Consider the following 14,022-nt stretch of genomic DNA (forward strand, 5'->3'; position numbering starts at 1 on the left):
ATAGAATAGAATAGAATAGAATAGAATAGAATAGAATAGAATTCTTTGTTGGCCAAGTGTGATTGGACACACAAGGAATTTGTCTTTGGTGCATAGGCTCTCAGTGTACGTAAAAGAAAAGATACATTCGTCAAGAATTATAAGGCCACCCACAGTAGAGGGTCAGTGGTCAAACCTGAAGGACTTCTGGCACCTTCTCAGATGCACCATTGTACGCAAACCAGGCCTGGTGGGTACTAATAAAAAGTTGGTATGATATTTTAGGCGACTTCTGGAAGTTAATGGGCATAATTTCCATTGAGGACCTGTATACTGCACGAGTCAAAAAGAGGGCTGTGAAAATATTTACAGACCCCTCACATCCTGGACATAAACTGTTTCAACTCCTACCCTCAAAACAACGCTATAGAGCACTGCACACCAGAACAACTAGACACAAGAACAGTTTCTTCCCGAACGCCATCACTCTGCTAAACAAATAATCCCCTCAACACTGTCTAATTATTTACTAAGCCTGCATTACTATTAATCTTCTTATCGTTCCCATCACCCATCTCCTCCGACTTATGACTGTAACTTTGTTGCTTGTATCCTTACGATTTATACTGATATTGATTGTTTCCTGATTGCTTATTTGTACCATATCACTATCATTAAATGTTGTACCTTAATGATTCTTGACGAACGTATCTTTTCTTTTATGTACATCGAGAGCGTATGCACCAAGACAAATTCCTTGTGTGTCCAATCACACTTGCCCAATAAAAAATTCTATTCTATTCTATTCTATTCTATTCTATTCTATTCTATTCTATTCTATTCTATTCTATTCTATTCTATTCTATTCTATTCTCTCATGATCTCAAATTAATTCAAACTTTTTATTTATGTATACTAGAGAGGAACATCATCATACACAATTAATCTAAGGCAGTGTTTCTACCAGCAGGGGTAGAAACTAGCTGATTACACTCCTTGACTTGAGTGGCAGAATGCCAGCCTGGCGAGGTAGTCCAGACATGAAACATACCGGGAAGTAGTAGCTTTATTGCAAGGTTACAATAACTGACTCTTGCAAATCTGGAAGTGCACCTGTCTCCCCTCCTCCACCTAGTCCAAAAAACAAGGGAGGGTCCCTTCTGAGGTGTTTGCCACACCCCCATTCCCCCTGTGGGCTCATCCCCCTCTTATCTAATCCCTGCCCAATCTGTGGCTCTTCCTCCTGCCTCCCAAGGTCATTCTCACATACCATTCTTAGCAGACCCTAGATTGCTGCGATTAAATATCCCTTATGTAGTAACTGTACACCAGAGATACTGTGGCTAAATAAATAGATACCTAGATTTCCTGATATGAGCATTAAGTGGTCATTAAGCCCTTTTTTAACACTCTAATTCAATCCTTTCACCCCCAATATTCTCTATGGGTTTTGCAAATTGATGTACAATTTCCTGTGGTAAACTTCAATCTGACCTAAGCACAGTACATAAAATTATCTACCACAATGTCCTACCTGTCAATGACTACTTCAGCTTCAACCACAACAATACACGAGCAAATAATAAATGCAAACTCAAGGTAAACCGCTCCAAACTGGATTGCAGAAAATAGGACTTCAGCAACAGAGTTGTTAATGCCTGGAATGCACTACCTGACTCTGTGGTCTCATCCCAAAACCCCCAAAACTTTAACCTTAGACTGTCTACTGTTGACCTCACCCCATTCCTAAGAGGTCTGTAAGGGGTGTGCATAAGCGCACCAGCGTGCCTACCGTTCCTGTCCTAATGTTCCTTTTTTACTTACTCTTTTCATGTAACCAAGTTATGTTTATACTTTTACCTGCTATCTTATGTATGATGGACAAAATAAATAAATAAAAATAAAATAAAGCAACAAGCAGCAATTCCTCCCCAAATTCTTTGGCTAACATCTGACGTGGCAGCTCCCGCCTGGATCAGTGCCATCCCCAGCTCTGGATCTTCATCATCAGCAGGTTCACTGCCAGCAAGTTCAGGAAGAGGTCAGCCTTCAAAGTCATAAATGATGCATGGGGAGGTGGGGTGGGGGGGATAGATTTTCCCACTCTCAGCAAGGCAGGATGGATGTTCCTGGGCGCCAAATGAACTGGGCGCAGTCAGCCGTGAGACTCAAGGACAGACAGCTTCATCGTTCTGACTCCGGATGGCTTTTGTTCCTCTTGGGAACAGCAGTTGCCCTTCAGATGCCTCGAAGGCTGCGGCAACAGTGGCCACTTCCCAAAAGTGAAGGGCAGGAACATGGATATTACTCAACCTCAGCCACAGAACGGAGCCAAAGGAGAACTAAGAACTGCTAACATTAAGGAGAGCTTTCTTGGCAGTGAGGGCCATTCATCAGTGAAAGTGAAGTTGTGAGTTCTCCATCGCTGGAGGATTTTAAGAAGAGACTGGACCAGGGATGGTGCCCAAAGCATTCGCACGTGCCCGAACCCCCAAAATGCAACATGTGCGCCCCCACACACATGCGCCCCACAGATGCGTATGCATCCCCCCCGCCCCGTACCCCGTTTTGGCTTTTAGGTTGGTGCAGGAGGTCTTTCAGGCTCAAAACGGGGTGTGGGAAATGCGCAAACCCCCCAAATTCAATGTGAGCACATGCATCCCGCCCGCCACGCATGTGCGGTGGAGACCCAAAGACAAGCTGGCCGGCGGGAGGTATGTGCGCATGTGCAGTGGAGCTGGGCTGGGGCGATGGCTGGCGTGCCTGCCATAGGTTCACCATCACGGGACTAGATATTCACTTGTCCAGAATGGTAGAGGGTCTCCTGCTTGAGGCAGGGGGCTGGACTAGAAGACCCCCCCCACCCCAAGGTCCCTTCCAACTCTGTTTCTCTGTTTGAGAGAGAAGTGAAATGGCCAGGACTGTTGGGGTGCCGTCATGAAATCATTAGCTACAGCCCCTAGATTCTCCTTTTATGAGGCCCAGGCATTCAGCGGGAAATCTCTAACTTGTGCAGATGTTTTCCTTGGTCCAGTCTCTTCTTAAAAGCCTCCAGTGATGGAGCACCCACAACTTCTGGTGGCAAGCTGTTCCACTGGTTAATAGTCCTCACTGTTAGGAAGTTTCTCCTCAGTTCCAGGTTGCTTCTCTCTTTGATCAGTTTCCAATCATTGTTTCTTTTGCGGCCCTCTGGTGCTTTGGGGAATAGGTGGACCCCCTCTTCTTTGTGGCAGCCCCTCAACTATTGGAACTCTGCTATCGCGTCATCCCCAATTCTTCTTTTCTTTAGACTAGCCAAACCCAAATCCTGCAGCCGTTCTTCCTATGATTTAGTCTCTGGGCCTTGCTTTGATCCTCTTAGTTGCTCTTCTCTGCACTTTTTCCAAAGTCTCAACATCTTTTTTGTAATAATAATAATAATAATAATAATAATAATAATAATAATAATAATAATAATAATAATAATAATAATAATAATAATAATTTAATTTGTATACCGCCTTTCTCCCGAAGGACTCAGGGCGGTTTACAGCCAGGTAAAACAACGATCAATAACACAATACAAATAAAAGAATAATTAAAAAAACTTATTCGAATTTGGCCCCAATTTAAAATACATTTAAAACCATAAAACCCAATTAAAAATTAAAAACCCAATAATAAAATCTAAAAATTCTATGCCAGTCCTGCGCGGAAAAATAGGTACATCTTCAGTAGTAAGGTGACCAAGATTGGTTGCACTGTTCCAGGTGTGGCCTTACTAGGGTTTTATAAAACGGTACTAATACTTCACATGATCCTAATTCTATGTTTATACAACCCAGGATTGTATTAGCTTTTTTGGCTGCTGCCACACACGGCTGGCTCATATTCAAGTGATCGTCCACTAGGACTCCAAGTTCCCTCTCACAGTGACTGTTTTTGAGCCAGGCCTCGCCTAACCTGTGCTTATATATTCTCATCATCTATTGCCTTGAAGCTGATGATTTTCAATGCAGGAGGTGTGTTCTAATGTCTGGTTGGGGCAGGGGTCGGCAACCTTAAGCAGTCAAAGAGCATTGGGACCCGTTTCCCACAGATAAGAAAACACCGGGAGCCACAAAAACCCTTCCCGTGCCTGACTATTTCTTGAGCGGCCACAAAACTAGCATATGTAGTTGAATTAAACGTTGCTGTTTTTTTATTTTGTCACAACAGTATACACAAACATTGACATAAAAACAACAACACATCATATAAACATATATATAGGCTAAAATATGTATAAAATATAAAATATAGGCTAAAATATGTATATATATATAAGCAAAAGTATTAATTTGATATAATGAAAAGGAACAATAGGACAGGAACGATAGGCACTTTTGTGCTTACAAAAAAAAAAGTTTCTTCTGAAACTTTTCTTTTGTTGGATTTATTCATGGCTGGCGTGCCGGGGGTTGAAAAGCTCAATAAATCACATGCCTGCTAGTGTCGCATATTTTGAGAGATTGCATATTTTGAGAGACAGGGAGCCGCAACAGAAGGTTGAAAGAGCCACATGTGGCTCCAGAGCCGCAGGATGCTGACCCCTGGGTTGGGGCTTCCTACTCCCTGCCTCTTAGGAAACCTGTAGTAAAATCATCTTCCAGCTCCACTGCAGCTTTTTGATAAGCTGGCACCCCCGATCTGCTTTCAACAACTTGATTTATCAAGATAGTCATCTCAGTGACTCTGGGAGACGTAACCGCGTAAACAAAACACAACCCCCAGGACTTCATATGTTGCACAAAAAATGTGCAGAGACTTGAGCCAAATGTTGCCTAAGATATATTCCAACCATTCATCTCCCTGGTTTATAGTCTGACATCAAAAATGGTCCCAGACATGGTCAGGTTAATACCTTTTTTAAAAAACATATTTTATTATTATTTTTTCGATACAATAAAAGTACAGAAAAATCAAAGAAATAGCAAATAAGGAAAAAAAAGGAAAAAAGTAAGAAAACAGAATTATGATTTCCAAATTGCCGTTTTAATTCCCCCCCCCTTTAACTTTTTTTAAGTTTTCCCAAAGGTCAGGAATCTAAACTGCAAACCGCAGAGGGAATTATGCTGTCAGAACAAGCCATTGTTTGTTAGGATGATGAATAAGGTCAGGCTGCCTTTTCCTTCTGTTGCTTCTGGCAATTAAGATCAAGAAGGGATGAATTTCCTGGAAGGGTCCTTTGTCCTGAGGAACTGAAGAAGCTCCTTGGACGAGAGAAGTGAAACGTTTCCAAAGAACAAAACCGAGAAAGTCCAGTTGCCTGTTGAAAAAGCACCTTTGCGTCAACTACGAGCCGACATGTTGCTTGCGGGGGCAACTGGACTTTCTGTTTTTTCTTTTGAAGACATTTTGCTTCTCCTCTAAGAAGCTTCTTCAGCTCTGACTGAATGGTGGGGAATGGAAGGATTTAAACTCCTTGCAGACAGCTGGCCATTTGCATCCTTTGAGAGGGTCTTTGAGGCCACCTGGAGGTTTATCTGTGTCCTCAGGGTCACCTGAGTGGTGCAAATGGGCGTGGCGCCTTCTTGGAACTGCTGAAAGGACTGTTATTTATTTATTTTATTTATTTATTTTGTCAAACACAACAGTATATATAAGTATAAGCATGAAATAACTATATGAATTGGATACAATCAAAGGGAACATTAGGAAGGAATGCCGCTGGTGCTCTTATGCACACCCCTTACAGACCTCTTAGGAATGGGGTGAGGTCAATAGTAGATAGTAACATAACATAACATAATAACAGAGTTGGAAGGGACCTTGGAGGTCTTCTAGTCCAACCCCCTGCCCAGGCAGGAAACCCTACACCATTTCAGTCTTTGGTTAAAGCTTTGGGGATTTTGGGAAGAGACCACAGAGTCAGGTAGTGCATTCCAGGCATTAACAACTCTGTTACTGAAGTCATATTTTCTACAATCAAGATTGGAGCGGTTCACATTAAGCTTAAATCTATTGCGTGCTTGTGTATTGTTGCGATTGAAGCTGAAGTAGCCTTTGACAGGAAGGACATTGTAGCAGATGATTTTATGAATTATACTCAGGTCATGCCGAAGGCATCGTAGACTGGAGGTAGATGATGTCGTAGTCCTCTCTCCCTTCCTTCCGTTCCCCACCATCCAGCCAGAGTTGAAGAAGCTTCTTGGATGAGAAGTGAAATGTCTTCAAGGAAAAACAAAGAAAGTCCAGTTGCCTCTAGGAAAAAAAAACCCATGGATGACGGAGAAACTCCTAAGACATTTGGTGGTTCCCCACTTCCCCGTCTGCCGCTTTGCCTCCTTCCTCCTGGCTCCGTTAAGCCCAGTAGATGGGGAGGCTGCTGCAGAGAAGGTTGATGGCAGCTCCCAATGTCAAACGGTCAGCGGGCACTGCGGAGAAGTTTTCCATTGGCTTCTCTCGCTGTCCAAGGGGCAGTAGGGGAGGGGGCTTCTGCAAGAGGAAGGGGAAAAAAAAAAAGAGATTTGCTCCACCAGGAAAGAAACTCAACAGCGAGCAACTCTTTCTCCTGGTAGGCCGAGATGGGTCTCTAGGGCCTTACTCTGGGAACTGCAACTCAAATGAGAACCCCTCGCTTAGCGGTTGTTCAAAGGCACAGGTCCTCACGCTTATGACTGCCGCAGCACCCCCAAAGCCACGCGATCAAAATCCAATGGCTTGCCAACCGGCGTGTGCTTACCACCATTGTACAGGTTACCCTTGAGTTACAACCATTCGTTTAGGGACCGAAGTTACAACGGCACTTTTTTCGCGTGATGGTTGTGGTATCCCGGTGGTCGCGTGGTCAAAATTTGAATGCTGTTTTAGTTTGGCTTCCTGCCCCAAGCAGACGGTGGGCGCTATGGCCTGAATGGGTCTCCCACCCTCCCACCATGAATGCCCTCACTTCCCTCCCCCCCCTTGTTTTTCTATACTCACCTGGACATGCTGGAAGATCTGGATGATGGCATCCAGGCTCTGGATATCCTTCTGGTTCATTCTGATGACGTAGCAGGACTTTCCTGGCCACGACCGGTAGCCGATCACCAGCTGTTGAAAGGCAGAGGGTGGAGATAGCAAGAATCAGGTATTTGGGTATCTGAGCAGAACATCCTTGCCCGAGGCATCTTTTGCCATAGTTGATTAAAATCCCTTATTAGCCCAAAGTGTCGGAAATGTAATTAACATCAAGGTACCTTCCTTCATGCTCGGTGGCTATGTCCCGAAGCGAAAAAATACAGGACTAAGATACAAAGATGGCTTCTTAAAACAAAATACTTAAAACAAAATAGGATAGAAAAATAAGGTATCTGATCTTACACATATTAACAGCGGCAAGAATTGCGTTTGCGCAATATTGGAAGGAACGCAATATACCACCAGAAGGACTGATTATTCAGAAGATTTATGATTGTGCCGAAATGGATAAACTGACTCTAGAACTAAAAGAAAAAGGCGATTCAGAATTTTATGCGGTTTGCCAGAAAACAACGTTGATAGCTTCGTCTTCTTGCATTTATTTTGTATCGGTGTCTTCTGAACTTTTGCCAAGAAAGGCCTTTGGAAGTTTGCCTAATTGGACCAAGGTTTGCGATAGGACTGAGGAATTTGTGTTGGGAGGAATTTGCTTTAATTTAGTTGAATTACACTGAGAATGAAGTAATTCTCAGCTGTTTGAATAAAGTTTGTTTGTTTTTACACTGACTGAGTTTCCTACTATCTACTTAGGCCTGGGTCACAACACTTACATTGCTGTAGTCATAAACCACCGTGGCTGAAGAGTTGAGGTTCAGATGGATGGGAAATATGGCCAGTTTCTCCTTCTGGCTCATGGCCAGGTGCTGGGAGGACCCTTTGCCATCCAGACCTTGAATGGTCATTTGCAGAACCTAGGAATCGCCAAGGAGCCAAAGCAAGAGGGAAGAAAAATGGGAATCAGGACTTCCAGAAAGGATGAAAGACCTTTGGCTGGGTGTCACCAATCACACTTGAACCTTAATCCTGGTTTAAGAAAAGCACCTGTTGAGCCAACAATGCCTGTGCTGTCCGGACAAATGACCCACAGCCGTGACGGCAAACCTGTGTGACACATGGAGCCATATCTGTGGCCACGCAAGCATTGCCCTAGCTCAGCTCCAGAGCGCATGTGTGCACCGGCCAATTGATTTTCAGGCCTTCCGGAGTCCTCCAGAAGTTGGGAAACGAGCTGTTTCTGGTCTCTGGAGGGCCTCTGCCGGGGGTGGGGGAGGCCATTTTTGCCCTCCCCAGGCTCCAAGAAAGACTCTGGGGAAGAAGTACCAGGGCCACTGTGCCATTACGTGCCAAAAGCGGGGGGAGCACAGGGGGAATTATGTGCGGTGGGGCGGGGTGAAATATGGGTGTGGGCACTCCTTGCCCTGGAGTGGGGAGGGAATGGGGATTTTGCAATATCCTTCCCCTGCCATGAATACCAAGCCACACCACACCCACCAAGCCATGGCCACAGAACCGGTAGTAAAAAAAAATTGGATTTCAAGACTGCTCTAGGTGTCTCCAAAGGGACGGGGACAGGGGTGGGGCTGCTGGGGGTTCGCAGGGGTTCGGGAGAACCTCTAGCCAAGATTCTGTGCAGTTCGGAGAACCCCCAAATCCCATTCCTGGCTGGCCTTACCCCACCCTGCCCCTCCCCTCCCAGGAGTCCCCACGCAGCCCATTTTGGATGCAGGTAAGTGCAGGGTGCGCATGGAGGCTCGGGGAGGGCAAAAACGGGCCTACCGGAAGTTTGTGAAGATGGGAAACGGGCCTGTTTCCAGCCAGCAGAGGGCCTCCGGAGCCTGGGGAGGTTGTTTTCACCCTCTAGGAGGCTCGAGGAAAGCCTCCGGAGCCTGGGAAGGGCAAAAACGTCTTCCCACCCCGCGGTGCAGGAGGCCGACTAGGCCACGCCCACCATGGCCACGCCCACCCAGCAACAGGGCAGAGAAGCCCACCCCTGGGTAGATTGTCAACCACACAATCGTGGCCATCGTTCTGATTTTTTGGGGGGGTGGGGGGGTGGGGATGGATCTAGTGGGGATGAATGACCATCAGCTTCTCTGGAAATCCCTTCCATGGTTTCATCGCAAGAGCCCTGGTCAAGCTGCCCTTACCGCCTCCGTATGTTTCTCGGTAATGTGCAGCCCTGCCAGCAGCAAAGTCAGGACCACCAGAGCAATCCCCACGACCGCCGTCGCCATGATGAAGAGTTTTCCCCAAGGAAGGTCAGGCGGCTTGGGAGATTCTGTGTAATCCTGCAGGGCCAAAAACAGATATAGAATAGAATAGAATAGAATAGAATGTATTTAGAATAGAATAGAATAGAATAGAATAGAATAGAATAGAATAGAATAGAATAGAATAGAATAGAATTTTTCATTAACCAAGTGTGACTGGACACAGAAGGAATTTGTCTTTGGTGCATATGCTCTCGGTGTACATAAAAGAAAAACTATCAAACTATTCTAAAAATACGAGATCCAGATATATTTGTAAAACAAAAAACAAACATTCTGCGAGCTCTGGAACTAAAAAAATTAAAGTTATTTTAGTTTGATTTAAAATTATTTTAATAGCGATCTCTGCAATGGTAGTTTAATACTCTGATGATGCCAGCAAACAGGTTTTCTCCCGCGTAAAATTGGAAGTGTCTTGGCGACGTTTCGACAAAGTCTCATTCGTCATCTTCAGGCTTCAGTTTCGTGCTTCTGGGAGCAATGTGATAACCAAAGACCTACATACAACACCCGTGAAAACCTCAGAAAACAAATATAGATAGATAGATAGATAGATAGATAGATAGATAGATAGATAGATAGATAGATAGATAGATAGATAGATAGATGTAATTCTCCATCTCAGTTATCATAGGTTATAGGCTAAATCTCGCTGGCTCTGTTTCTCTAGCTCATGTCCCATGCATTGTTCCAAGTTAAAGTTGAAAGAACAAAAATTCTTCCCAGGAGGAGTGAAACTCACCGGAGGTGGTTCAGACATGAGGGCCAACTTGTTGCTATCGTCCATCTTGTAATCCCCTTCCATTCCAATCCTTAGCTCTCTAGCCGGAGAATGTCCCTTATTCTTCTGGATCACTGAAAGCAGGAGAACCTCTACTTATACTATACACCTGATGTTAAACTCCTCAGGGGGGTGAGGGGTTGGTTAGCTCTCCATCCCCATTGCGACTCCTGTTGGTTGGTAGCCAGTCTTGCTTTTAGTAAGCGTTTCTTGCCAAGTCTTCTCCAGGACACTCAAAAAGTGTTATTTGCACATATGTTCTTCAAGAGTTTCTGAAGAACCTTGTCCAAAAGCAGAAGCACAAGTGACCTCTTGTCGTTCCTAAACTTTAAACTCAACTTGTTCTAAAGTCAATCCGGGAAGTACGAGGTCCTCCTCGTTCACTTTGAAATCACTCCTTGAGAAGTTCTCAAGATGTTTGCCAAAAGCAGGAAGGCAAGAACTTCTGAGAACAGCAAAAGTATTGAGGGAACGAGGTTCACGTTATTGGAAAGAAATCTGGAGCCCAAGAGAGGGGTGAGGAGCTGTCGCTCCAGTAGCTCCACCATCATAGTCTGGGATGCTGGGAATTGAAGTTAAACAGTGCTGCAGAGAGGCAGTGTTGCCACCTTGTGTTATAATAGCAGTCATTCAATTGCTAGGAAGTGGGCAGCCCAGGGGTGAAATCCAGCAGGTTCTGACAGGTTCTGGAGAACCAGTAGCGGAAATTTTGAACAGTTCAGAGAACCGGCAAATACCACCTCTGGCTGGCCCTAGAGTGTGGTGGGAATGGGGATTTTGTGGTATCCTTCCCCTGGAGTGGAGTTGGAATGGAGATTTTGCAGTCTCCTTTCCTGGCCACGCCCACCAAGCCACACCACGCCCACCAAGCCACGCCCACAGACCTGGTAGTAAAAAAATTTGGATTTCACAACCGGGGCAGTATAATGATAATTTTCTTCAGAGCTTCCCAATAAGATGTCCTATCTGCTAAAGAGAAAGAGCTAGAGGGAATCTCTTCTTCCATTGTTTAAGACGGGGGTCTTCAGCCTTGGCGACTTTAAGACTTGTGGACTTCAACTCCCAGAGTTCAGAATTGTGAGAGTAAGAAAAAACACACACAGAAAAATAAAGGCAAAGCTTCTCCGTTTTCAACACATGCTGCGGGAACCTCTGTCCTTCTGTGCTTAATTCATTTGAGTGTAGCTTTGTGCATACTGAACGGTCTCTCAGTCAACCTGGGATTAAAAGGGAGTGAAATTTAGTGTTCCCCTGCCTTGGCATCTTGATCTGGCAAACGATGACCTGTAATCTCCTAGCAACAAGCATAAAACCATGACACACACACACACCCCGAGGGTTTCATTTCTCCTTCCCTCCCACCCATCAATGGGGGTTTGCCGTCTGCCCCCAAAGCACTGAACTTCTGCTGGGCCTCGCCCCCAGGAGCCTCTGTGCCCATCTCAGCCCAGCCCTGGGGTTGCAAAACACGGATTGCAAAGCTCAAGTCACCCCCTGGCACACTTCGCCCTTTGTTGTCTGGAACACAGCTGTGCCCAGAACAAGAGGTGTTTGTGCCCGTGCCACACGCTGCCCTCCCAGCAGCTCCTGGGCCCCAGTGGACTCAATTCAGTCACCAGCACAATGGGGAAGAGTGGGAAGACAAGCAGCAACAACAGCGATTGCAGCCAGGAGCCCAGTTCAACAATGGCCACAAAGGCTGGGGATGAGCTTGCTGGGAAAGCAGCAAAGAAACATCTGGATGTTGACAAAAAGTATTAATCATCATTTATTTATGGTCCAAGACTGAATACGAGGGGGGGAAAGCTACCAACAATAGAATAGAATAGAATAGAATAGAATAGAATAGAATAGAATAGAACAGAACAGAACAGAACAGAACAGAACAGAACAGAACAGAATAGAATAGAATAGAATTTTTATTGGCCAAGTGTGATTGGACACACAAGGAATTTGTCTTGGTGCATAAGCTCTCAGTGTACATAAAAGAAAAGATACGTTCATCAGGAATCATAAGGTACAACACTTAATGATAGTCATAGGGTACAAATAAGCAATCAGGAAACAATCAATATCAATATAAATCGTAAGAATAGAATAGAATAGAATTTTATTGGCCAAGTGTGATTGGACACACAAGGAATTTGTCTTGGTGCATATGCTCTCAGTGTACATAAAAGAAAAGATACGTTCATCAAGGTACAACATTTACAACACAATTGATGATCAATATATCAATATAAATCATAAGGATTGCCAGCAACAAGTTATAGTCATACAGTCATAAGTGGAAAGAGATTGGTGATGGGAACTATGAAACGATTAATAGTAGTGCAGATTCAGTAAATAGTCTGACAGTGTTGAGGGAATTATTTGTTTAGCAGAGTGATGGCCTTCGGGAAAAAACTGTTCTTGTGTCTAGTTGTTCTGGTGTGCAGTGCTCTGTAGCATCGTTTTGAGGGTAGGAATTGAAACAGTTTATGTCCAGGATGTGAGGGCTCTGTAAATATTTTCACAGCCCTCTTTTTGACTTGTGCAGTATACAGGTCCTCAATGGAAGGCAGGTTGGTAGCCATTGTTTTTTCTTCAGTTCTAATTATCCTCTGAAGTCTGTTTCTATCTTGTTGGGTTGCAGAACCAAACCAGACAGTTATAGAGGTGCAGATGACAGACTCCATAATTCTTCTGTAGAACTGGATCAGCAGCTCCTTGGGCAGTTTGAGCTTTCTGAATTAGCACTTGTAGTTGGAACTTCTTGCCTGGACTGTCTCTGAAAGCCTTTGGCCCTGGGTTCATCTAGAAATGAGTCTCATTTGGAAACCGGTCTCATCACGAGAGTAGACGGCAAATTCTGAGATGCAAGGATACAGTTTATTCAAACGGTGCTGGCTGGGGAAAAATAACCCTGACAACAACAGCAACAACAAACATCTCCTTGTGTAAGATGCAAGAGATGGTAGAAGGCGGCTCCTTCGCCAGCTGACCATGCCATTAAAAGGCATCAGCTGTAAACACCATCTTCCGAGGCCTACAGTAGCTAGGGTAATTTAAGAATTAAGTGGGGGGGGTGAGGTGGGTAGGAGGGGGAGGTAGATGCAGGTCATATACATATAATGCATCTCATGAAAAGGTTTGCAAACATCTTATTATCATATGTGGTGGACATGTCCAGAAGCCAAAAACTATTGGGAGAAAATAAATGTTTGGTTAGAAGAAATGACCCAACAACATATTGATTCAAAACCGGAGTTGTTTTTATTGGAGATCCTACCGGAGAAAATCAGTAAAGAAAATACCTATTTGATTATACATGTAATTACAGCAGCAAGAATTGTTTTTGCGCAAAATTGGAAAGCCGAGAAAACACCCCTGGGAGGAGAAATTATTAGAAAAAATTTAGATTGTGCAGAAATGAACAGATTAACTTTGATGATTAAAGAAAGAGAGGATTCAGAATATTTTAAGATATGGGATAAATTTTACCATTGGTTACAAGAAAGGTACAGATAAGCAATGGATAATTATGTAAGAAAATGATAATAATGTATTTATGGAAAAATGGTAATAGTTCAAATTGAAGTGAAGAAAGAAGAAACAACAAAATAATGGAGCCAGGAAGAAAACGCCGAGACGTCACACGGAAGGAATTACTGATGTTTTAAATGTACGTTTGTCTATAAAACAAACAAAAAAACTTTTTTGAAAAAAAGAAAAGAAAAGGCTTGCGACCAACAAAAGCTGATGCCTTTTTTGACTCATATTTATGACGGTTGCAGTGGGTCACCTACATGTGATCAACTTTTGCAACCTCCCAACCAGCAAAATCGATGGCGAAGCCAGGTTCGTTTAACAACCGTGTTACTCATTTAACAACGGCAAGTGATTCGCTCAACAACTGTGGCAAGAAAGGCTGTAAAATGGGTCCCGAACTCATTCAACAACTATTTCACATGCCAACAGAAATCTTGAGTTCATTTGCGGTCATCAACTGAGAACCACTTGTACACGTCA

The 14,022-nt window shown here is 44.1% G+C and overlaps 1 protein-coding gene across 1 annotated transcript; it reads right to left on the bottom strand.

The window, feature by feature from the left end:
• Nucleotides 1–4,165: 4,165 nt before the first annotated feature.
• Nucleotides 4,166–10,120, bottom strand: SFTPC (surfactant protein C). Its single transcript, XM_058194127.1, has 5 exons — nt 9,973–10,120; nt 9,108–9,248; nt 7,731–7,871; nt 6,922–7,032; nt 4,166–6,435 (listed from the first exon to the last, which is right to left on the bottom strand). Exons 1-5 carry the CDS (start codon nt 10,033–10,035, stop codon nt 6,301–6,303), a joined length of 591 nt encoding a protein of 196 aa, XP_058050110.1. The 5' UTR covers nt 10,036–10,120; the 3' UTR covers nt 4,166–6,300.
• Nucleotides 10,121–14,022: the final 3,902 nt, after the last annotated feature.

The sequence above is a fragment of the Ahaetulla prasina genome, chromosome 9 (assembly GCF_028640845.1).
Source record: "Ahaetulla prasina isolate Xishuangbanna chromosome 9, ASM2864084v1, whole genome shotgun sequence".
Classification (NCBI taxonomy): domain Eukaryota; kingdom Metazoa; phylum Chordata; class Lepidosauria; order Squamata; family Colubridae; genus Ahaetulla; species Ahaetulla prasina.